The sequence below is a fragment of the Taudactylus pleione genome, unplaced genomic scaffold, assembly GCF_031769625.1.
Source record: "Taudactylus pleione unplaced genomic scaffold, aTauple2 ptg000505l, whole genome shotgun sequence".
Taxonomy (NCBI): domain Eukaryota; kingdom Metazoa; phylum Chordata; class Amphibia; order Anura; family Myobatrachidae; genus Taudactylus; species Taudactylus pleione.
Genome location: NW_028284907.1, coordinates 624238 through 651786, shown reverse-complemented (window position 1 = coordinate 651786; position 27549 = coordinate 624238). Strand labels below are relative to the sequence as shown.

At 47.7% G+C, this 27549-nt stretch overlaps 1 protein-coding gene across 2 annotated transcripts in view; it reads right to left on the bottom strand.

Annotated features, from left to right (window-relative positions):
• Positions 1 to 2274: 2274 nt before the first annotated feature.
• The window catches only part of LOC148501716 (uncharacterized), a 55891-nt gene continuing 30616 nt past the window's right edge, over positions 2275 to 27549 (bottom strand). For both annotated transcript variants that reach the window (XM_088450066.1, XM_088450067.1), the window contains exons 3-4: positions 5329 to 5495; positions 2275 to 5176 (exon numbers count right to left, since the gene is read on the bottom strand). In XM_088450066.1, the coding sequence (XP_088306192.1) occupies positions 3770 to 5176; positions 5329 to 5495 (1574 nt within the window). In that variant the 3' untranslated portion in view covers positions 2275 to 3769. The remainder of the gene's footprint in view (positions 5177 to 5328; positions 5496 to 27549) is intronic.

Here is a 27549-nt window from a genome sequence, read left to right as displayed (position 1 = left end):
GGCACTGCAGTGTAATGGTGCAGTGAGGTACAGGTGAGTGTCTAGAGGAGAGCGGGTGGGTACTGCAGTGTAATGGTGCAGTGAGGTATGGGTGAGTGTCTAGAGGAGAGCGGGTGGGTACCGCAGTGCAATGGTGTAGTGAGATACAGGTGAGTGCCTAGAGGAGAGGGTGGATACTGCAGTGTAATGGTGCAGTGAGGTACAGGTGAGTGTCTAGAGGAGAGTGGGTGGGTACTGCAGTGAAATGGCGCAGTGAGGTACAGGTGAGTGCCTAGAGGAGAGGGTACTGCAGTGTTATGGCGCAGTGAGGTACAGGTGAGTGTCTAGAGGAGAGTGGGTGGGTACTGCAGTGTAATGGTACAGTGAGGTACAGGTGAGTTTCTACAGGTGAGCGGGTGGGTACTGCAGTGTAATGGTGCAGTGAGGTACAGGTGAGTGTTTAGAGGAGAACGGGTGGGTACTGCAGTGTAATGGTGCAGTGAGGTACGGGTGAGTGTCTAGAGGAGAATGGGTGGGTACTGCAGTGAAAAGGTGCAGTGAGGTAGAGGTGAGTTTCTAAAGGAGAGCGGGTGGGTACCGCAGTGTAATGGTGCAGTGCAGTAGAGGTGAGTGTCTAGAGGAGAGCGGGTGGGTACTGCAGTGTAATGGGGCAGTGAGGTAGAGGTGAGTTCCTAGAGGAGAGGGTGGGTACTGCAGTGTAATGGTGCAGTGAAGTACAGGTGAGTTTATAAAGGAGAGCGGGTGGGTACCGCAGTGTAATGGTGCAGTGAGGTACAGGTGAGTGTCTAGAGAGTGGGTGGGCACTGCAGTGTAATGGTGCAGTGAGGTACAGGTGAGTGCCTAGAGGAGAGGGTGGATACTGCAGTGTAATGGTGCAGTGAGGTACAGGTGAGTGTCTAGAGGAGAGCGGGTGGGTACTGCAGTTTAATGGCGCAGTGAGGTAGAGGTGAGTGCCTAGAGGAGAGGGTGGGTACTGCAGTGTAATGGTGCAGTGAGGTACAGGTGAGTGTCTAGAGGAGAGCGGGTGTGTACTGCAGTGTAATGGTGCAGTGAGGTAGAGGTGAGTGCCTAGAGGAGAGGGTGGGTACTGCAGTGTAATGGTGCAGTGAGGTACAGGTGAGTGTATAGATGAGAGCGGGTGGGTACTGCGGTGTAATGGTGCAGTGAGGTACAGGTGAGTGTATAGAGGGGAGCGGGTGGGTACCGCGGTGTAATGGTGCAGTGAGGTACAGGTGAGTGTATAGATGAGAGTGGGTGGGTACTGCAGTGTAATGGTGCAGTGAGGTACAGGTGAGTGTATAGATGAGAGCGGGTGGGTACTGCAGTGTAATGGTGCAGTGAGGTACAGGTGAGTGTATAGAGGAGAGGGTGGGTACTGCAGTGTAATGGTGCAGTGCGGTACAGGTGAGTGTATAGAGGAGAGCGGGTGGGTACTGCAGTGTAATGGTGCAGTGAGGTACAGGTGAGTGTATAGAGGAGAGCGGGTGAGTACTGCGGTGTAATGGTGCAGTGAGGTAGAGGTGAGTGTATAGAGGAGAGAGGGTGCGTACTGCTGTGTAATGGTGCAGTGAGGTACAGGTGAGTGTATAGAGGAGAGTGGGTGGGTACTGCAGTGTAATGGTGCAGTGAGGTAGAGGTGAGTGCCTAGAGGAGAGGGTGGGTACTGCAGTGTAATGGTGCAGTGAGGTACAGGTGAGTGTCTAGAGGAGAGCGGGTGGGTACTGCAGTGTAATGGTGCAGTGAGGTACAGGTGAGTGTATAGAGGAGAGCGGGTGGGTACTGCAGTGTAATGGTGCAGTGAGGTATAGGCGAGTGTCTAGAGGAGAGGGTGGGTACTGCAGTGTAATGTTGCAGCGAGGTACAGGTGAGTGTATAGAGGAGAGGGTGGGTACTGCAGTGTAATGATGCAGTGAGTTACAGGTGAGTGTGTAGAGTAGAGGGTGGGTACTGCAGTGTAATGGTGCAGTGAGGTACAGGTGAGTGTCTAGAGGAGAGCGGGTGGGTACTGTGGTGTAATGGTGCAGTGAGGTACAGGTGAGTGTATAGAGTAGAGGGTGGGTACTGCAGTGTAATGGTGCAGTGAGGTACAGGTGAGTGTATAGAGGAGAGCGGGTGGGTAGGGCAGTGTAATGGTGCAGTGAGGTACAGGTGAGTGTGTAGAGGATGGGTACTGCAGTGTAATGGTGCAGTGAGGTACAGGTGAGTGTGTAGAGGATGGGTACTGCAGTGTAATGGTGCAGTGAGGTACAGGTGAGTGTGTAGAGGGGAGCAGGTGGGTACTGCAGTGTAATGGTGCAGTGAGGTACAGGTGAGTGTGTAGAGGGGAGCAGGTGGGTACTGCAGTGTAATGGTGCAATGAGGTACAGGTGAGTGTGTAGAGGATGGGTACTGCAGTGTAATGGTGCAGTGAGGTACAGGTGAGTGTGTAGAGGGGAGCAGGTGGGTACTGCAGTGTAATGGTGCAGTGAGGTACAGGTGAGTGTATAGAGAGCGGGTGGGTACTGCAGTGTAATAGTGCAGTGAGGTACAGGTGAGTGTATAGAGAGCGGGTGGGTACTGCAGTGTAATGGTGCAGTGAGGTACAGGTGAGTGTATAGATGAGAGCGGGTGGGTACTGCAGTGTAATGGTGCAGTACATGGCAAGCGAATGGCTGGAGGGTTTGATGATCACATTAATTCCTGTAATGTGTCCCATTCAATGTATAATAAGATCAGTATAACACATCAGTAAGAGTAACAGGAGAGTCCTGGCAGGAAGCCTATTAGAAATATTATGGAAACTGGGCAACATGATACAACTGAAGTGCTGGTAAAGTCCACGGTGACTGCTGTTACTGCCAGGTGACGCTGACCCTGTCACTGCCATGTGACGCTGACCCTGTTACTGCCGTGTGACGCTGACCCTGTTACTGCCATGTGACGCTGACCCTGTTACTGCCCTGTGACGCTGACCCTGTTACTGGCAGGTGACGCTGACCCTGTTACTGCCGTGTGACGCTGACCCTGTTACTGCCGTGTGACGCTGACCCTGTTACTGCCGTGTGACGCTGACCCTGTTACTGCCGTGTGACGCTGACCCTGTTACTGCCAGGTGACGCTGACCCTGTTACTGCCGTGTGACGCTGACCCTGTTACTGCCATGTGACCCTGTTACTGCCAGGTGACGCTGACCCTGTTACTGCCATGTGACCCTGTTACTGCCGTGTGACGCTGACCCTGTCACTGCCGTGTGACGCTGACCCTGTTACTGCCAGGTGACACTGACCCTGTTACTGCCGTGTGACGCTGACCCTGTTACTGCCGTGTGACGCTGATCCTGTTACTGCCAGGTGACGCTGACCCTGTTACTGCCAGGTGACTCTGACCCTGTTACTGCCGTGTGACGCTGACCCTGTCACTGCCAGGTGATGCTGACCCTGTCACTGCCAGGTGACGCTGACCCTGTTACTGCCATGTGACGCTGACCCTGTTACTGTCAGGTGACGCTGAACCTGTTACTGCCCTGTGACGCTGACCCTGTTACTGCCAGGTGACGCTGACCCTGTCACTGCCAGGTGACGCTGACCCTGTTACTGCCAGGTGACGCTGACCCTGTTACTGCCGTGTGACGCTGACCCTGTTATTGCCGTGTGACGCTGACCCTGTTATTGCCGTGTGACGCTGACCCTGTTACTGCCATGTGACGCTGACCCTGTTACTGCCGTGTGACGCTGACCCTGTTACTGCCAGGTGATGCTGACCCTGTTACTGTCGTGTGATGCTGACCCTGTTACTGCCAGGTGATGCTGACGCTGGAACCTTCTTTCCGTGCCCTCTCCTGGAGCTTGTGGTAGTCCCTGCAGGTGACATCCTTACAATGGGACAAGTCAAGATGTCTCAAGTCATTTTGTGACCTGAGCACCAGGGAGGCTCCCCACTGTGTGACGTTACTGCTGCACAGGGACACCGCGCTGAGCCTTTGAAGAGGTTGAGGTGGGTCTGATGCATAAACAACCTCAAACACACTATCAAGGGATGTAGGAACCCCACAGAGAGAGAGAGATTCCAGTTTGAGGGATCCCTTCAAAAGCGAAACCAACAAGCCCCCCAGATTATGCTGGAAGGTAGGGGGAAAGGGGTCTTCACCTTCCAGATTAAAGACGAAGGTGTGCAGCTGAGGCAGCAGAAGGGGGTTCCCTGCCCAGGGAGGGAGTTCAGGGTCATCATGGAATATAGTCTGGTGGAGCACAGTGAAGTGACCCTGGAAGCTCTGCAGGTTTGGGCACAAGGTGAGCAGGGTAGACAATGATTTCTCCTGGCACCAGAGCATATTTTGTAGAGACAGGAAGCGTAGATTTTTCGCTATGGCATGTAGACTTGTCAGAATCTCTTCCAAGGTCCTGTTGGGCTGTTCTGGGCAATGCACAGTCAGATTGGTGAGGTTTGGCCACTGCACCAGACTCCAAGTACTTATGGTCTGGATCCCAAGAGTGATAGCAGCCTCTTCCACCTCTGGGCACAACAAGCCCAGATTGGACACATCTTCCTCCTCCAGGTCTTCCAGCTTTCTCAGGTGCAGACTGATACTAGCAGTGCCATGCCAGGTCTCTTTTCCCAGGAACGTACCTGAATCCTGGTCATACTCTGATTTTGGTGGAGACGCCATAGTCTGTGACTTACAGTCCCTCACATTCACTAGTCCATTACGCTTACTTTTTCTGGCCGCTCTTCTGCGTGCAACCTCAGCCAGTGAGGGGAAGCTGTCTGTGGAGATGCCACCATAGGTGAAATGACCAGTATGTATGAGTTGTAGGGCACTGGGTACAGAAGGGTTGAAGAGTTGTTCCAGGCTGGGAAGGGCCAGCAAAATATAACATAAAACATTTACCCACTGCTCCGGGTCTCCTTGTGGCTTCACGTCTCGCAGAAGCAGTACTCGCAGAGCCTGGCTTGAGAATGTGGCCCGTTTACTATCATACACCAGGGACAGCAAGGAAGATGGGGAAAGCTTCCTGCACCTGGAAACGTCCAATTCACGGAGTCGCTGACAGCAGCAGCCAATAGCGGCCAAAACAAGTGAATCACACTGAGTGTCCGAGAGGCAGAGTTTCATAAGACGCGGTAACCTTCCAACAAGGGTGGCCAAGGATTGAGCGGGTACACGGTTGCAGGAGTGCAGATCCAGGGATGTGAGGAACTGCCAGGAGACAATGAAAATAGGATAATAAATTATTACGGAGAAGGTCAAATGGTGGAAGCGTCAAGGAAACAGGAAAGAGATGTGAAATCCATGGTTATAGACCACACAGACCTTAGATGGAAAGCATAGTATCGCGAATGGCCACCTACCTTGCAGCGCACAGTCACAAGCTCTATGATCGCTTTATTGATGAGTCCAGAACAGGAGTGCAGACTGAGCTCTGTGAGGTGGGGCTGGAGGAGAAGGTGAATTCCTGCTCTGGTCAGCTTGTGAGACTCTCCTAGGATTGCTATCAGCTCCTGCACCAAAGCTCCGGCTGTCAGACATGGAGAATATAATACAGGTGATAAGAAATCCTCTATTGTTAAAAATACAGTTTAAAAGTATATTTTTACAACGGGATAAGACATATTGGGTTGCACAGATGGTGTAATGGTTAGCATTACTGCCTCACAGCACTGAGGTCGTGGGTCCAATTACAACTCTGGCCCTAACTGTGTGGAGTTTGTATATTCTCCATATGCTTGCATGGGTTACCTCCGGGTACTCCGGTTTCCGACACATTCCAAAAATATACTGGTATGCTAATTGGCTCCCCACAAAAAATAACCCTTGTGTGTGTGTGTGAGCATGTGATAGGGAATATAGAGTGTAAGCTCCACTGGGGCAGGGACTGATGTGAATGGCCAAATAGTCTCTGTAAAGGGCTACGGAATATGTGTGCGCTATATAAATAACTGGTAATAAATAATGATTAATAGCAAACATAGCACATCGTCTTCCAGACCACAGTGAGACTACGCCACCATTACCGTGACACTACATCCATGGAAACCACCATTACCGTGACACTACATCCATGGAAACCACCATTAATGTGACACTACATCCAGGGAAACCACCATTACCGTGACACTACATCCATGGAAACCACCATTACTGTGAAACTACATCCATGGAAACCACCATTACTGTGACACTACATCTATGGGAGCCACCATTACTGTGACACTACATCCATGGAAACCACCATTACTGTGACACTACATCCATGGAAACCACCATTACTGTGACACTACATCTATGGGAGCCACCATTACTGTGACACTACATCCATGGAAACCACCATTAAAGGTGACACTAAATCTATGGGAGCCACCATTACTGGGACACTACATCTATGGGAGCCACCATTACTGGGACACTAAATCTATGAGAGCCACCATTACTGTGACACTACATCTATGGGAGCAACCATTACTGGGACACTAAATCTATGAGAGCCACCATTACTGTGACACTACATCTATGGGAGCCACCATTACTGTGACACTACATCTATGGGAGCCACCATAACTGGGAAAATACATCTATGGGAGCCACCATTATTGGGAAAATACATCTATGGGAGCCACCATTACCGGGACACTACATCTATCAGAGCCACCATTACCATGACACTAAATCTATGAGAGCCACCATTACTGGGACACTACATCTATTGGAGCCACCATTACTGTGACACTACATCTATTGGTGCCACCATTACTGTGACACTACACCTATGAGAGCCACCATTACTGTGACACTACATCTATGAGAGCCACCATTACTGGGACACTACATCTATTGGAGCCACCATTACTGTGACACTACATCTATTGGTGCCACCATTACTGTGACACTACATCTATGGGAGCCACCATTACTGTGACACTACATCTATGGGAGCCACCATTACTGTGACACGATAATCCACTTGTTTCTGCTACTGTATGCACAAGCATAATAACCATTACAATCTGATTGGTTTCCATTAATCACACCCCTTTCTGTACAGTACAAGAATAAATCCTGCTACAATCTGATTGGGTACTATGTGTATCACCCATTTCTGTACTGTACAAGATGTACTGTTACAATCTGATTGGTTACTATGTGTATCACCCATTTCTGTACTGTACAAGATGTACTGTTACAATCTGATTGGTTACTATGTGTTTCACCCATTTCTGCACTGTACAAGATGTACTGTTACAATCTGATTGGTTACTATGTGTCTCACCCATTTCTGCACTGTACAAGATGTACTGCTACAATCTGATTGGTTACCATGTGTCTCACCCCTTTCTGTACTGTACAAGATGTACTGCTACAATCTGATTGGTTACTATGTGTCTCACCCATTTCTGCACTGTACAAGATGTACTGCTACAATCTGATTGGTTACTATGTGTCTCACCTTTTGGCACTGATACTTAGGGCCATATTCAGTTTTGTGACGTTGGATTTTTCACGCAGCCACAAAGGTTCAGAGCAAGTCCAATTTTTATCTAATATCATTATTTTAAGGAAAAACTGTCGCAACTTGCTTCAGAACCCCTAAGGAACCTCCCTCCTAATGACTAATTAAGCAATTGAAAGTCCGCAATTAGCCTAATTAGTTCAATAAATTGCTTGACATTATGGTTGTTAAAACTAATAATAGCCTCAAACTACGCCAAAATCAAATTTTTAGTTAATTTATAAACCTCAAATTGAATTATAGCATTTGTTATTTAATTGTTTCATCTTTTTTTTTTTTTTTTTTTAATTGTCCTAAATTTATCCTTTTTAACTAAAAAAGAAATGTAAAAATCAGCCATTTAATGCATTTAAAAAAAAAAAAACACATTATATTTCCCTTTGGGACAGTAGAAACCATTATTACTGTTACCCAATATTCTTGTTTTAGGGTAGATGCTGGTCCCCAATTTTATTTTGTAAACTTCGTGCTTGGTTTTGACCGAAAAAAAATAAATAAATCACGACCCATATTTTTCTATTGGATACCTTGGACCTCATTCAGTGTCTCTCGTTAGGGCACGCTCGCTCGCTGGGAGCGATAATCGCACATCTGCGCATGCGTATAATTCGCAGTGCGCGTGAGCAAGTCATTCGTTGTGATCTGATTTTGGTAGCTCACAAGTCACTTTCAGGTCGCTGCTATGCCTGACAGATAGCACTGTTCGTGGGTGGTAACAGGGGAAGGTGCTTGTGAACGGGAGTGTGGATGTGCGAACGCAGGCGTGTCTGACCGTCAGAACGGCGTTTAATGGGTGTGCATAATTAGCAAAGTAGCGTCATTGCACACGTGACTTGGTTGTTTTTTAGCCTGAACTGCTCGCAGTGCTTGGGGTAGGTTAGGTCAACCCCAAGCGCTGCGAGCAGCTCCGATGGCCCTCGATGTTCACGATTAATCAGACTCTTCCCGGAGATGACGTGTGCTGCGAGTGACAGGTGGGAGGTTTTATAGTCCAGCGTACGCTAACTGCCATCGCTAATAGAGACATAGAGGGCGTCCTTACAGCGCAAAGAGCGATCGCTTGATTTGCATACCCGGCCCCTTTTTGCAAGCGACTGATTGCATCTTGCGAGAGACACTGAATGCGGACCCTTGGGTATCGGGATACCCTCGGTAATAGAAAATTGGTTGAGATAACTATGCAGGAAAACCTACTTTATCTTTGCATTCAGTTGTGGGGGCGGTTGTGGGGGGCAGTTGTCTGGGGGGCAGTTGTGGGGGCTGTTGTCTGGGGGGCAGTTGTCTGGGGGGCAGATGGCTGAGTTCAGAAATTCACCAAGTGAAGAAATTTACAAAGTGTAGAAACGTTTTAAATAACAGTTAAAGAAACCAGTTGAGAAACACTGAACAACATCTGAGACCAGGTAATACCAAATAACATCTTGCCCATTGTAATATACTCTCGAACCATGTCTCGGAAAAATATATGCACAAGCAAAACTCTTAAGGCGGGTATCCACTTGTAGATATACAAACGACAGCACGATTACGACATTGCAATCGTGCTGTCGTTTGTATAGCTAGTGATCTGCCTAGACCAGTGGTGGCTAACCTTGACACTCCAGATGTTGTGGAACTACATATCCCAGCATGCCTTGCCACAGTTTTAGCATGCCCTAATAGCAAAATGGTAGCAGTGCATGCTGGGATATGTAGCTCCACAACATCTGGAGTGTCAAGGTTAGCCACTAAGGGCCTAGACTGAACGTTCACTTGTTCAGTCCCAGCACATCCCTCATCCCCGCACATGCTGAACCTGACGGGATCGTCAGGTTGACCTGCATGTACGGGCGATGTCGGATGTTGGAAGCGACCAGCGGGCACGCGCATCGCTGGCCGCTTCTGACCAAAACATGCCTGATGCATGCACGATTTGCAAGCGATTGCACGATAACGATGTCGTTATCGTGCAATCGCTTGGCTAAATCGCTAAGTGGATACCCCCCATTAGAGCTATGTGTGCAAATGCCAGGAGCATAGTTGATGCAATCTCAGAACTAATTGCAATAATGACAAGGGATGAGCTAGATATTGTGGTTATTACAGAGTTATGGTGTAATGAAAAGCATGACTGGGACATAGCTATACCAGGCTATAATCTATATAGAAAGCACAGAATGGGGAGGATTGGAAGAGGAGGAGCTATATATGTAAAAAAACAGCATAAATGCTACTATAATACAAAATGTTGAAGCAACAACTGAGGCCCTTTGGGTGACTATAGAATCGGGGGACAAGGACATAATTCGCACTGGGGTGATCTATAGACCACCTGAACAGGGACGGGAACTGGATAAGTACCTATTGCAGGACATTACTAGAATGGCTTTAAAAGGAGAGGTCATAATCATGGGAGACTTTAATTTACCGCATATAAGCTGGGAGGTGTCTGCTGTAAGTTCCTCTAGAAGTGGCCACTTTCTAAATTCCCTCCGGGGAGCATCTCTCATACAATTAGTGAGGGAGCCACTCGCATAAATGCTATTCTGGACTTGATACTCACAAACTGTGACCGAATATCGGGTGTAAATGTGGGTGAGAACCTGGGATCCAGTGATCCAGTGATCGGTAATAGAAAATTGGTTGCGATAACTATGCGGGGAAACCTACTTTATCTTTGCATTCAGTTGTGGGGGCGGTTGTGGGGGGAAGTTGTCTGGGGGGCAGTTGTCTGGGGGGCAGTTGTGGGGGCAGTTGTCTGGGGGGCAGTTGTGGGGGCGGTTGTGGGGGGCAGTTGTCTGGGGGGCAGTTGTGGGGGCGGTTGTGGGGGGAAGTTGTCTGGGGGGCAGTTGTGGGGGCAGTTGTCTGGGGGGCAGTTGTCTGGGGGGCAGTTGTGGGGGCAGTTGTCTGGGGGGCAGTTGGCTGAGTTCAGAAATTCACCAAGTGAAGAAATTTACAAAGTGTAGAAACGTTTTAAATAACAGTTAAAAAAAACAGTTGAGAAACACTGAACAACATCTGAGACCAGGTAATACCAAATAACATCTTGCCCATTGTCATATACTCTCGAACCATGTCTCGGAAAAATATATGCACATGCAAAACTCTTAGGCCCTCATTCAGAGCCGTACGCTCTGAGCAGAGCGCACGCTCTGAATGAGGGCCGCCCTCCATAAAAATGGAGCGTCCTCCTGGACGTATGTGCTGTATGCAGTATGGGTTAGTATAAAGGCAGGGTCCAGTTCATGCCATACACAGACAATAGTGTTATATATTAGGACGTCTGACTGTGCAGAGATGGGGAGACGCGTTACCGAGTCAGCGGCAGATTGGAGGAACTTGGAAGGAGAGCAGGAGAAACACTGAAGGCTACAGACCTTTGTATTAATAGGGTTAGGGAAAGCACCAGGAAAAGGAAGCCAGTGTGGTTTACAAAACAGGTATCAACTAATGTGAAATAAAATAGATGGCTTTTAGGATATATAAACAGACCCAAAATAATAATGACAGAGGCGTATCTTACCATAAGGAAGGAGGATAAGAAGGTGATTAGGTAAAGGCAGAAGCTGAGGGGAAACTGGCCCAGTCAGTACATAAAGGGAACAAAACTTTTTTTAAGTATATAAGTGAAAGGCGGAATCACATGGAGGAGTAATAAGACTTAGGACAGAGAGGGAGTATATGATCCAGGGATACCAGGAAATAGCAAGTCATCTAAATCATTATTTTTGTTCAGTATTCACTACATAAGGAGAGGGGAAGGGGCCACAGTTACGTTGCAGAGGCATTCCTAGAAATGAGGTACATGAAATGTAATTTACTGAGGAGAGGGTCCTAACAGCACTCTGAAAGTGGACAAATCAATGGGGCCGGATGGGATACATCCAAGGATACTAAGAGAGCTTAGAGGGGTCCTGGTAATACCAGTAACAGAATTATTCAATCAGTCGCTAGTATCAGGAGTGATTCCAGAGGACTGGGAGAGAGCAAATGTAATATCACTGTACAACACCGGCAGCAAAGAAGAAGCCAGTGACTACAGAGCAGTGACTACAGAGCAGTGACTACAGATCAGTGACTACAGATCAGTGACTACAGACCAGTGACTACCGACCAGTGACTACCGACCAGTGACTACCGACCAGTAACTACCGACCAGTAACTACCGACCAGTACCTACAGACCAGTACCTACAGAGCAGTGACTACAGAGCAGTGACTACAGAGCAGTAACTACAGATCAGTGACTACAGACCAGTGACTACCGACCAGTGACTACCGACCAGTGACTACCGACCAGTGACTACGGACCAGTGACTACCGACCAGTAACTACCGACCAGTAACTAAAGACCAGTACCTACAGACCAGTGACTACAGACCAGTGACTACAGACCAGAGACTACGGACCAGTGACTACGGACCAGTGACTACGGACCAGTGACTACGGACCAGTGACTACGGACCAGTGACTACGGACCAGTGACTACAGACCAGTGACTACAGACCTTTGGCTACAGACCAGTGGCTACAGACCAGTGGCTACAGACCAGTGGCTACAGACCAGTAGCTACAGACCAGTAGCTACAGACCAGTAGCTACAGACCAGTGACTACAGACCAGAGACTACAGACCAGTGACTACAGACCAGAGACTACAGACAAGAGACTACAGACAAGAGACTACAGACCAGTGACTACAGACCAGTACCTACAGACCAGTACCTACAGACCAGTGACTACAGACCAGTGACTACAGACCAGTGACTACAGACCAGTGACTACAGACCAGTGACTACAGACCAGTGACTACAGACCAGTAGCTACAGACCAGTGACTACAGACCAGTGACTACAGACCAGTGACTACAGACCAGTGACTACAGACCAGTGACTACAGACCAGTGACTACAGACCAGAAACTACAGACAAGAGACTACAGACAAGAGACTACAGACCAGTGACTACAGACCAGTACCTACGGACCAGTGACTACGGACCAGTGACTACGGACCAGTGACTACGGACCAGTGACTACGGACCAGTGACTACGGACCAGTGACTACGGACCAGTGATTACGGACCAGTGACTACGGACCAGTGGCTACAGACCAGTGGCTACAGACCAGTGGCTACAGACCAGTAGCTACAGACCAGTGACTACAGACCAGTGACTACAGACCAGAGACTACAGACCAGAGACTACAGACCAGAGACTACAGACCAGTGACTACAGACCAGTGACTACAGACCAGAGACTACAGACAAGAGACTACAGACCAGTGACTACAGACCAGTACCTACAGACCAGTACCTACAGACCAGTACCTAAAGACCAGTGACTACAGACCAGTGACTACAGACCAGTGACTACCGACCAGTGACTACCGACCAGTGACTACCGACCAGTGACTACGGACCAGTGACTACCGACCAGTAACTACCGACCAGTAACTAAAGACCAGTACCTACAGACCAGTGACTACAGACCAGTGACTACGGACCAGAGACTACGGACCAGTGACTACGGACCAGTGACTACGGACCAGTGACTACGGACCAGTGACTACGGACCAGTGACTACGGACCAGTGACTACAGACCAGTGACTACAGACCTTTGGCTACAGACCAGTGGCTACAGACCAGTGGCTACAGACCAGTGGCTACAGACCAGTAGCTACAGACCAGTAGCTACAGACCAGTAGCTACAGACCAGTGACTACAGACCAGAGACTACAGACCAGTGACTACAGACCAGAGACTACAGACAAGAGACTACAGACAAGAGACTACAGACCAGTGACTACAGACCAGTACCTACAGACCAGTACCTACAGACCAGTGACTACAGACCAGTGACTACAGACCAGTGACTACAGACCAGTGACTACAGACCAGTGACTACAGACCAGTGACTACAGACCAGTAGCTACAGACCAGTGACTACAGACCAGTGACTACAGACCAGTGACTACAGACCAGTGACTACAGACCAGTGACTACAGACCAGTGACTACAGACCAGAAACTACAGACAAGAGACTACAGACAAGAGACTACAGACCAGTGACTACAGACCAGTACCTACGGACCAGTGACTACGGACCAGTGACTACGGACCAGTGACTACGGACCAGTGACTACGGACCAGTGACTACGGACCAGTGACTACGGACCAGTGATTACGGACCAGTGACTACGGACCAGTGGCTACAGACCAGTGGCTACAGACCAGTGGCTACAGACCAGTAGCTACAGACCAGTGACTACAGACCAGTGACTACAGACCAGAGACTACAGACCAGAGACTACAGACCAGAGACTACAGACCAGTGACTACAGACCAGTGACTACAGACCAGAGACTACAGACAAGAGACTACAGACCAGTGACTACAGACCAGTACCTACAGACCAGTACCTACAGACCAGTACCTAAAGACCAGTGACTACAGACCAGTGACTACAGACCAGTGACTACAGACCAGTGACTACAGACCAGTGACTACAGACCAGTGACTACAGACCAGTGACTACAGACCAGTGACTACAGACCAGTGAGCCTTACATCAGCAGTGGGAAACACTATTAAAAGAAAGAGAGGTGGAATATCTCAAATCCAAAAATTGACAGGATCCCAATCAGCATGGATTACTCAGGGAAGATCCTGCCAAACAAATCTTATTGATTTTTTTGACTGGGTGACCAAAGTAATAGATCAAGGGGGGGGGGGGGGGGGCGTAGATGCAGCTTATCTAGACTTTAGTGAGGCTTCTGACACGGTCCCACATCGCAGAATGATAAATAATATGGAAAGCTTGGGATTGGATTCTATGACTGTTGAATGGATAAGATTTTGGCTGCAGAATAGGAAACAGAGAGTTGTAGTAAATGCAGAGTATTCACAGGAGGGAAAGGTAACCAGTGGAGTACCCCAGGGATCTGTACTTGGGCCAATGCTTTTTAATATCTATGTTGGTGATATTGCAAATAATATTAAAGGGAAATTATGCCTTTATGCAGGAGACACAAAGGTATGTAACAGGGTAGACACACCAGGAGGGGTAACACAAATGACTGAGGATCTGGGTAGACTAGAGGAATGGGCAAGACCATGGCAACTACAGTTTAATGTAACATAATGCAAAATCCTGCACTTTGGTCCCAATAACCTAAAGGCTGAATATAGTATCAAGGACGATATAATGGAAAGTACAGAGGAGGAACGGGATTTAGGAGTCACCATTTCAGATGACTGAAGGTGCATACACGCGTAAGGATTTTTTGAACGATTGGTCATTAACGTTATCGTTCAGTCGTTCAAAAAATCGTCCAGCTTCAGGGGCAAAACAATGAACGATAACTACCAATGCGCGCTCCCGTTTGTAGTTGGTAGTTATCGTTCATCGCCCTTTCTGACTGTCCCACATGACGATCTCAGCTAAGCACAGCCATCATCGCTGACGAAATCGTTTTCATTACACAAATTCGTTCTATGTTTGAAGGGAAAATCTGAAGGGACATCGCTAACGAAAATCATTAACTACACAAATCGTGACGTGTGTATGCACCTTTACAGGCAGGCAAGCAATGCACCAAAGCAATGAGGACGGCAAGTCAGATGCTTGGTACATAGGGAGAGGAATCAGTAGCAGAAAGAAAGAAGTGATAATACCACTGTATAGGTCATTGGAACGTCCTCATCTCTATACTGTGCTCAGTTCGGGGAAGTCATATCTCCAGAAGGATATTAATACATTAGAGACTGTACAAAGAAGGGCAACTAAAATGGTGCAAGGTCTACACCACAAAACGCACCAGGAGAGACTAAAAGATCTGAATATGTATAGTTTGGAACAGAGAAGGGAAAGGGGGAACATGATAGAAATATACATGAAGGATATATAACAAGGGACTGGAGGGAGACATTCCTCATAGGAAGAGATGTACTAGGACACGAGGACATGTACTGACACTGGGAGGACATGATAGACACTGTCACATATATCAGGGGATATAACAAGGTACAGGAGGAGACATTCCTCATAGGAAGAGATGTACTAGGACACGAGGACATGTACTGACACTGGGGGACATGATAGACACTGTCACATATATCAGGGGATATAACAAGGTACAGGAGGAGACATTCCTCATAGTAAGAGATGTAGAAGGACACGAGGACATGTACTGACACTGGGGGGACATGATAGACACTGTCACATATATCAGGGGATGTAACAAGGTACAGGAGGAGACATTCCTCATAGGAAGAGAAGTACTAGGACACGAGGACATGCACTGACACTGGGGGACATGATAGACACTGTCACATATCAGGGGATATAACAAGGTACAGGAGGAGACATTCCTCATAGGAAGAGATGTACTAGGACACGAGGACATGTACTGACACTGGGGGACATGATAGACACTGTCACATATATCAGGGGATATAACAAGGTACAGGAGGAGACATTCCTCATAGTAAGAGATGTAGAAGGACACGAGGACATGTACTGACACTGGGGGGACATGATAGACACTGTCACATATATCAGGGGATATAACAAGGTACAGGAGGAGACATTCCTCATAGGAAGAGATGTACTAGGACACGAGGACATGTACTGACACTGGGGGGACATGATAGATACTGTCACATATATCAGGGGATATAACAAGGTACAGGAGGAGACATTCCCCATAGGAAGAGATGTACTAGGACACGAGGACATGTACTGACACTGGGGACATGATAGACACTGTCACATATATCAGGGGATATAACAAGGTACAGGAGGAGACATTCCCCATAGTAAGAGATGTAGAAGGACACGAGGACATGCACTGACACTGGGGGACATGATAGACACTGTCACATATATCAGGGGATATAACAAGGTACAGGAGGAGACATTCCTCATAGGAAGAGATGTACTAGGACACGAGGACATGTACTGACACTGGGGGGACATGATAGACACTGTCACATATATCAGGGGATATAACAAGGTACAGGAGGAGACATTCCTCATAGGAAGAGATGTACTAGGACACGAGGACATGTACTGACACTGGGGGGACATGATAGACACTGTCACATATATCAGGGGATATAACAAGGTACAGGAGGAGACATTCCTCATAGTAAGAGATGTAGAAGGACACGAGGACATGTACTGACACTGGGGGGACATGATAGACACTGTCACATATATCAGGGGATATAACAAGGTACAGGAGGAGACATTCCTCATAGGAAGAGATGTACTAGGACACGAGGACATGTACTGACACTGGGGGGACATGATAGACACTGTCACATATATCAGGGGATGTAACAAGGTACAGGAGGAGACATTCCTCATAGGAAGAGATGTACTAGGACACGAGGACATGTACTGACACTGGGGAACATGATAGACACTGTCACATATATCAGGGGATATAACAAGGTACAGGAGGAGACATTCCTCATAGTAAGAGATGTAGAAGGACACGAGGACATGTACTGACACTGGGGGGACATGATAGACACTGTCACATATATCAGGGGATATAACAAGGTACAGGAGGAGACATTCCTCATAGGAAGAGATGTACTAGGACACGAGGACATGTACTGACACTGGGGGGACATGATAGACACTGTCACATATATCAGGGGATATAACAAGGTACAGGAGGAGACATTCCTCATAGGAAGAGATGTACTAGGACACGAGGACATGTACTGACACTGGGGGGACATGATAGACACTGTCACATACATCAGGGGATATAACAAGGTACAGGAGGAGACATTCCTCATAGGAAGAGATGTACTAGGACACGAGGACATGTACTGACACTGGGGGGACATGATAGACACTGTCACATATATCAGGGGATATAACAAGGTACAGGAGGAGACATTCCTCATAGGAAGAGATGTACTAGGACACGAGGACATGTACTGACACTGGGGGGACATGATAGACACTGTCACATATATCAGGGGATATAACAAGGTACAGGAGGAGACATTTCTCATAGGAAGAGATGTACTAGGACACGAGGACATGCACTGACACTGGGGACATGATAGACACTGTCACATATATCAGGGGATATAACAAGGTACAGGAGGAGACATTCCCCATAGTAAGAGATGTAGAAGGACACGAGGACATGCACTGACACTGGGAGGAGACATTCCTCATAGTAAGAGATGTAGAAGGACACGAGGACATGCACTGACACTGGGGGACATGATAGACACTGTCACATATATCAGGGGATATAACAAGGTACAGGAGGAGACATTCCTCATAGGAATAGATGTACTAGGACACGAGGACATGTACTGACACAGGGGGGACATGATAGACACTGTCACATATATCAGGGGATGTAACAAGGTACAGGAGGAGACATTCCTCATAGGAAGAGATGTACTAGGACACGAGGACATGCACTGACACTGGGGGGACATGATAGACACTGTCACATATATCAGGGGATATAACAAGGTACAGGAGGAGACATTCCTCATAGGAAGAGATGTACTAGGACACGAGGACATGCACTGACACTGGGGGGACATGATAGACACTGTCACATATATCAGGGGATATAACAAGGTACAGGAGGAGACATTCCTCATAGGAAGAGATGTAGAAGGACACGAGGACATGCACTGACACTGGGGGGACATGATAGACACTGTCACATATATCAGGGGATATAACAAGGTACAGGAGGAGACATTCCTCATAGTAAGAGATGTAGAAGGACACGAGGACATGTACTGACACTGGGAGGACATGATAGACACTGTCACATATATCAGGGGATATAACAAGGTACATGAGGAGACATTCCTCATAGTAAGAGATGTAGAAGGACACGAGGACATGTACTGACACTGGGGGGACATGATAGACACTGTCACATATATCAGGGGATATAACAAGGTACAGGAGGAGACATTCCTCATAGTAAGAGATGTAGAAGGACACGAGGACATGCACTGACACTGGGAGGAGACATTCCTCATAGTAAGAGATGTAGAAGGACACGAGGACATGCACTGACACTGGGAGGAGACATTCCTCATAGTAAGAGATGTAGAAGGACACGAGGACATGCACTGACACTGGGGGACATGATAGACACTGTCACATATATCAGGGGATATAACAAGGTACAGGAGGAGACATTCCTCATAGTAAGAGATGTAGAAGGACACGAGGACATGCACTGACACTGGGGGACATGATAGACACTGTCACATATATCAGGGGATATAACAAGGTACAGGAGGAGACATTCCTCATAGTAAGAGATGTAGAAGGACACGAGGACATGTACTGACACTGGGGGGACATGATAGACACTGTCACATATATCAGGGGATATAACAAGGTACAGGAGGAGACATTCCTCATAGTAAGAGATGTAGAAGGACACGAGGACATGCACTGACACTGGGAGGAGACATTCCTCATAGTAAGAGATGTAGAAGGACACGAGGACATGCACTGACACTGGGAGGAGACATTCCTCATAGTAAGAGATGTAGAAGGACACGAGGACATGCACTGACACTGGGGGACATGATAGACACTGTCACATATATCAGGGGATATAACAAGGTACAGGAGGAGACATTCCTCATAGGAAGAGATGTACTAGGACACGAGGACATGTACTGACACTGGGGGGACATGATAGACACTGTCACATATATCAGGGGATATAACAAGGTACAGGAGGAGACATTCCTCATAGTAAGAGATGTAGAAGGACACGAGGACATGTACTGACACTGGGAGGAGACATTCCTCATAGTAAGAGATGTAGAAGGACACGAGGACATGCACTAACACTGGGGGGAGGGAGGCTCAGGGGAAATGTGAGGAGAAATGACGTCACAGAAAGGGTAGTGGATAAGTGGAATAGCCCCCATCAGATGTGGTTGTAGCTAAGATGGTGGAACAATGTAAACACGCTTGGGATAGGCATAAGGATATCCTTAAGAGAGACGTAAGGAGCAAATAGGGTTGAAGTTGCCTAAAGGAACATGAAATGGGGCAGACTAGATGGGACAAGTGGTTCTTATCTGCTGACAAGTTCTATGTTTCTATAAACCTCGCAGCCAACTGAATATGGCCCCTTAAAGACTCTTTTCCAGAATCTGTGCTAAATGTAAATAAATTAATAAAGATATAAACAATAAGAGATTATAGTATAAACCGACATTTAGGGTTCAATCCTATTCCGTGCGAAGGGAGCGATATGCCATTGCAACGGCGTTAAAACGCGGGCAACGGACCGGCACATCGCACCCTGCGCAGCCCGACTCCACCCTGAATTCGCTAATCTTTGCTCGCTGCCCTATAGGGCTGTGAGCAAAATTTGGCGAATCCAGGCTGCCGTAAAGTGCGGCCACAGCCGCGATGACTCGCACCGGCGATATCGTCGCTAATAGAATTGACTGACCCCATACAGTCTGAGGCTTTATAATAGGACTGACTGACCCCATACAATCTGAGGCTTTATAATAGGACTGACTGACCCCATACAGTCTGAGGCTTTATAATAGCACTGACTGACCCCATACAATCTGAGGCTTTATAATAGGACTGACTGACCCCATACAGTCTGAGGCTTTATAATAGGACTGACTGACCCCATACAATCTGAGGCTTTATAATAGGACTGACTGACCCCATACAGTCTGAGGCTTTATAATAGGACTGACTGACCCCATACAGTCTGAGGCTTTATAATAGCACTGACTGACCCCATACAATCTGAGGCTTTATAATAGGACTGACTGACCCCATACAGTCTGAGGCTTTATAATAGGACTGACTGACCCCATACAATCTGAGGCTTTATAATAGGACTGACTGACCCCATACAGTCTGAGCCTTTATAATAGGATTGACTGACCCCATACAGTCTGAGGCTTTATAATAGGACTGACTGACCCCATACAGTCTGAGGCTTTATAATAGGACTGGCTGACCCCATACAGTCTGAGGCTTTATAATAGGACTGGCTGACCCCATACAGTCTGAGGCTTTATAATAGGACTGGCTGACCCCATACAGTCTGAGGCTTTATAATAGGACTGACCCCATACAGTCTGAGGCTTTATAATAGGACTGACTGACCCCATACAGTCTGAGGCTTTACAATAGGACTGACTGACCCCATACAGTCTGAGGCTTTATAATAGGACTGACTGACCCCATACAGTCTGAGGCTTTATAATAGGACTGACTGACCCCATACAGTCTGAGGCTTTATAATAGCACTGACTGACCCCATACAATCTGAGGCTTTATAATAGGACTGACTGACCCCATACAGTCTGAGGCTTTATAATAGGACTGACCCCATACAGTCTGAAGCTTTGTAATAGGACTGACTGACCCCATACAGTCTGAGGCTTTACAATAGGACTGACTGACCCCATACAGTCTGAGGCTTTATAATAGGACTGACTGATCCCATACAGTCTGAGGCTTTATAATAGGACTGACTGACCCCATACAGTCTGAGGCTTTATAATAGGACTGACTGACCCCATACCGTCTGAGGCTTTATAATAGGAAGACAGAAACTGGATTATTTCCAGGATCCCTGAGTTAAGAGGTATCACACAATAATTACATACAAAAGGAGCATTTTTCATTCACTATACTATACACTCATATCACAGGGCTGTTATTTTATTATATTATCATTTGTGAATTGAAATTATGATAATAGGATTTTAATTCTGGCCAATAAGGATGACGATATTACCATACAGTATATTATTTTGTAGTGACAATAAAGATTCCCCTCTACCTCTAGGTGACGTGTTACAGCCTTTCCATGTGACAGCTGTGCGTCACCACACATCTACCGTCTATGATAAGGGAGACACAATTACGTGCGAGATTATACAATCTATGGCCGTGCACATTGGGCCGGATATTGAATAGCACGCTATCTGCACACGATGCCAATGTACATGTAGTTGAGCGATTTTTTGTAACTGAGCATGTGCAAAGATCACAGAAAACCCCTACGGCGCACGCAGAGAGTACGCACGAAGACGCGGCTGCGACAACCGATGGTGGCGTATACGGATGCACCGATCCGTGTCACCACGCGCACGGGCACTAAAACTGTGCGTCTCAGTCTTTGCACATCTGTCGCACGGATGTACACAAGGGATTATGGCATAAACTCGTAGATGGCCGTCCACCAATAGACCGCTGCTGAGTGCGCTTTTGCCTATTGGCGGTAATTATGGGAAATTAAGTCTCCTTCCTGGATAACCTGCGACTTTCAACCTCATGGATAATTGATTGCCCCCTAAGTCATCCCATACCATTGGCTAATCATTCTAGCCGGCGACCAGGAGCTGTGCAGAAGGATACGACAATCCCTCCTTTTCAACAATAATGAGAGATATGGTAAGAACTTACCTTTGTTATCTCTCTTTCTACGAAGTCCATAGGGTCCACAGGGAGACCTTGGGGTATAGGTGATGATGGGATTCATACGGGCACCACACAGTTAATTTTTCTTCCCAGGATGCACTGGGTCCCTCTCCTATACCCTGCCCTCAGGACAGAGACACCTCAGTTTTGTAGCAAGCCAAAGGCCGGAGGAGGATAAAAGAGAGAGAAGAAAGTCTGGAACACACTAGAATCACACTCTCACACAGAAGGAGACGGAAAACCGGTGACCAGAGCGAAGCCCATCTGAAGCACAGTGGCGTCAGGGTGGGTGCCCTGTGGACCCTATGGACTTCGTAGAAAGAGAGGTAACAAAGGTAAGTTCTTACCATATCTCTCATTTTCTACTTCAGGGTCCATAGCCTCCATAGGGAGACCTTGGGGATGTCCCAACGCAGTACCCTCAAGGGTGAGGATGCTCCTGTGCAGAGAATCCGCTGCCCGAAGGAAGCATCCTGAGAGGCAAAGGTATCAAAGGCATAATACCTCGAAAGGTCTGGACAGAAGACCACGTGGCCACCTTACAAAGCTGAACAGCCGAGGTGCCACGGCGAGCTGCCCACGAAGGACCCACAGACCGAGAAGAATGAGCAGTAACAGAGGGCGGCACTGCGAAGCCACCTAGCCAAAGTTTGTTTATTGGCTTGCCATCCCCTCTTGTGAAAGCCGTAGAGTACAAACAAGGAGTCTGACTTTGAAGGGAACTGGCGCATACCACATCCAAAGAGGCCTCACCTGCCGAGAGGTCTGGGGAATTAAAACAGAAATGGGGAACGACAAGAGAGAGCCCCCAAATCTGGCACTCTTCTGGCAGAAGCAATATCCAGAAAAATGGTCTTACCTGTAAGCCATTTGAGATCCACCGAGTCCAGGGGTTCAAATGGAGGGCTCGAAGAACAACAGCCAAATCCCAAGGCGCCACAGGAGACAAAGGGAGGCTGAATGCGAAGGACCCCTTGAAGGAAAGTGCGGATATCAGAGAGAGGAGCAACCTTTCACTGGAACCACACTGAAAGGGCAGAGACATGCATCTTCACTGAAGCAAGGCGGAGACCAAGGTCCAAACCCGCCTGCATGAAGCCAAAACTCTGGATACCCTAAACACTTGGGGATCGTAACCTCTGGGACGACACCATTCAAAGTAGGTATGCCACACCCTGTGGTAAATCCTGGCAGGTTTCCGTGCTCTGAGCATGATAGTAACCACAGAGCCGGAAAAACCCTTGGACCTTAGGAAGGATGTCTAAAAAGTCACGCTGTCAAAGACATATGACCCAGTTCTGGGTAAAGGCAAGGACCATGAGACAACAGGTTTGGACGTTGAGGCAACAGCAATGGAGTATCGATGGAGAGACTCTGAAGATCTGAGTACCAGTGACGTCTGGGCCATGCTGGAGCCACCAGCAGGACAGTGCCTCCTTCTTGTGTGAACCTCTGAAGCACTCGAGGAAGAAGGGAGATTGGAGGGAAGAGGTACGCAAACTGGAAGGTTCACTTGATTTGCCTTGGCGTCTCTTGTCCTGGACCCGTACAGTGGCAGTTTGTGATTTTGTCGAGAGGCCATGAGGTCTACGTCCGGAAGGCCCCACTGGTCCACTAGGAGCTGAAACACCTCTTGGTGAAGAGACCATTCCCCGGGATGCACGTCGTGATGGTTGAGGAAGTCCGCTTCCCCAATTGAGAACTCCTGGAATGAACACTGCAGATATGGCTGGTAGATGACCTTCCATCCATGTCAGGATACATGACACCACTGACATAGCCGCCGGACTTCGAGTCCCTCCTTGATGGTTTATGTAAGCCACGGTCGTGGCGTTGTCTGACTGAACTTGCACCGGTTTTCCGTGAAGAATAAGGCTGGATTATTGTACGGCCCTGAAGACTGCCCGAAGTTCCAATATGTTGATTGGAAGAGCAGACTCCTCTGCTGTCCACCGTCCCTGGAAGGATTATGGACTTGTCACTGCGCCCCAACCCCCGGAGACTGGCGTCCGTTGTCAGGAGGACCCAGTCCGGAATCCAAAAGGGGCGCCACTTGGTGAGGTCAGCCACCAAGTCAGAGATAGCCATACCTCCGGAGAGAGTACCATCATTTGTATCCTTATCCGATGTGGCAATCTGTCCCACCTGGACAGGATCAATTTCTGCAGAGGCCGGGAATGAAACTGGGCATATTCCACCATGTCGAACGTCGACAACATGGATCCCAGTAACTGCATTGCTGAGTGTATGGACACTCGGCGACTGTGGCGGCATCTGCACACTCGCTTCTGCAAAGTGGAGACTTTGTCTGTGGTCAGAAAGATCCTCTGCTCTTGTGAATCCAACAGAGCTCCCAGATGGAGCATCCTTTGAGATGGGATCAGGGAGGACTTCTTCCAATTGATCAACCACCCATGCATCTGTAGTACAGATTGTCAGCTGTAGGTGGTGGTGAAGAACCTCTGGAGACACTGCCAACAGCAAGAGGTCGTCCAGGTATGGTAACAGGCGGATCCCCTGTAGCCGCAGATGGGCTGCCATTACCGCCATAATTTTTGTATACACCCAAGGTGCAGTAGATAGGCCAAACGGCAGAGCCTGAAACTGGAAATACTGTTGTGACACAGCAAACCTGAGAAAACGCTGGTGAGCCGAAGCAATCGGAATATGCAGGTATTCATCCTGAATATCCAGAGACACCATAAAATCCCCAGGTTCCATAGCCAGTATAATGGAATGTAGAGTCTCCATCCTGAACCGAGGTACCCTGAGGAACTTGTTCAGGGACTTGAGACTGAGGATAGGTTGGTGGGATCCGTTCGGTTTTTAAACCAGAAAAAGGCTGGAATAATAACCCGTTCCCCTCTGGGATAACGGGACCGGTACAATGACCCCTGCCTGAAGCATGGATTGTACTGCCCTTTGAATAGCCAAGGCCTTGTCCCTGTTTGACAGGAGGCCTGTGCAGAAGAACTGATGGGGAGGCCATCTGCAGAAGGAGAGGGTGTACCCCTGAGAGACCATTTCTCTCTCCCAGGTGTCTGTAGTAGTCAGACACCACCGCAGGGCAAATGAAAGAAGTCTGCCTCCCGCACTGGGTTCCCCCAGGCTGCGGGCTTGTCATCAGGCTTGGCAGCTGGACATCTCGCACTCCAAGCTTGTTAGTAATAATCAGATCAGAAAGTGCCAGTCAGACAGACAGCGCTAGCATACAGTCACATACAATGCAGAATAATAATAATACCTGCACTAAATCGCACTTACTGGTCAACTACGCAGACAAAATCGCTACATACACTGACCACCGTCCAGGAGGAGGTGTATGTAGGGGGACCCGGGCTCCGCATCGCCTGACTGCTTTCTGCGACGCACAGCCAGGAGAAAATGGCCGCCGGAGATCTCTGAGGGGGCGGATCCGGAGGAGGAGAGCTGCCACAGCCAATCCAGACCGTGGTGGAAAGGCGCGCTGTGCAGCGGGCAGGAGCCGGATGTTAGACAGGGAAGGCTGCCTCCTCTGGCCAGCGTTTAACCCCTGGGACGCTGGAGCGTTCCGCAGAACTCCAGCCCAATGTCCCTGCTGTCCGCGCTGCCGCTATTCTAAATAAATCTTCTTTTGAAAATAAAAAATCTTGAGGGGTTGTGTTAACAGCCCCCCTGCGCGTTAGTGACCCGACTCCGGCCGGGCACCCAACAAAACTGAGGTGCCTCTGGCCCGGGGGCGGGGTATAGGAGAGGGACCAAGTGCATCTTGGGAAGAAAAATTTACTGCGTTGTACCCGGATGACTCCCATCACCTATACCCCAAGCTCTCCCTGTGGAGCCTATGGACCCAGAAGTAAAAAGATTATTTTACAAGTAATGTGGGTAGGTTTGGGATATGGCGCTCCTAGGGAAAATGGATGAAACATGTTGGGGCGTAGCCTGGCGTGACCCTCTGTTACTGCTTGACTGGCTGGATTAGATCCTGGAGACGTTCGGGTTAAACACCAGCCTTATTGTTATTTCACTGTTTATGCTTGCGGTGGTTTTAGACCGCCTACTTTGGTACGCACGCGCTGACCTGGAGTCTAATATTTCATATATATATATATCTATCTAGCAGCCTAAAACCCCTTTGGTCCTTTCACCAAAAATGAACGAGTAACATATAGTATGAAGAGGTAGGTGGTTTTGGGCGCTGCCCCTACAAGTGGTGAGTGGTTATGTAATAAAATATAGAATAAAATTAAACATACGTGGCAAATATATATTAATATAAAAATACATTTATTGCCAAAACGTACTTTGAATCTTAAAAACATATGTAGCTAATATGATTACCCTTACAGCCGGGATATAACCAGGAAGGAAATAACAAACGTTACCCTATAGTAAGGGGATGTACAAGTCTCATATAGTAGCACTGTATAAAATAGGTTAGTGCAAATCGCACCATAGATTACAGCATGGGGCCCCTTGACCATCCGGGCCTGGGACTTCCGAACGGTGATACAAGGGGATGGAGATCTGGGCCCAGTGCTTATATAGAGTAATCCAATGGTCACACAGTCACCATACCCAACGCGTTTCGACCCCAAGGTCTTTCTCAAGGCATGTGACATATGTTTTGGTAATAAATAGATTTTTGTATTAATATATATTTGCCACGTATGTTTTATTTTATTCTATATTTTATTACACAAGCTCTCACCATTTTTAGGGGCAGAGCCCAAACACCACCTACCTTTTATCTTCATTCTAAAAGATTATATTATTTAATATATGTAAAATATGTTGTTATCTGCTACGGTTACGTTCCAGAGACAGCTCTGCATTTCCCTGCTAGAAGGTGGGCGACAGGTTGCCTTAGTTTTGCGGAGTTACCCGCATTATTCCCCACATGTTATGCTTTACTTCCCGGACAGTACAAACTAGCACAAACATAAATAATAAATAGCATCATTACGCCCTAGTGCTGGCTGTATTATAATACCTATGTGCATATGATTTATGTGGGCAATGTACAGAGAAATGAGTAATACTGATACAGGAACGTGATCAACCTGACACCCCCCGAAAACAGGCTCCGCATAGAGGCGGAAAAAGCTTCAGCATCAAAGAGGTTACATCGCCGCTATGGGAGGTCCCAGGACATGGGAAGTAACACAGTGTATGGTGTACTATACTGTGTGTACTATACTGTGTGTACTATACTGTGTGTACTATATTGTGTGTACTATATTGTGTGTACTATACTGTGTGTACTATACTGTGTATACTATACTCTGTGTACTATATTGTGTGTACTATACTGTGTGTACTATACTGTGTGTACTATACTGTGTGTACTATACTATGTGTACTATACTATGTGTACTATACTGTGTGTACTATACTGTGTGCTATACTCTGTGTGCTATACTCTGTGTGCTATACTCTGTGTGCTATACTCTGTGTACTATACTCTGTGTACTATATTGTGTGTACTATACTGTGTGTACTATACTCTGTGTACTATACTATGTGTACTATACTGTGTACTATACTATGTGTGCTATACTCTGTGTGCTATACTCTGTGTGCTATACTCTGTGTGCTATACTCTGTGTGCTATACTCTGTGT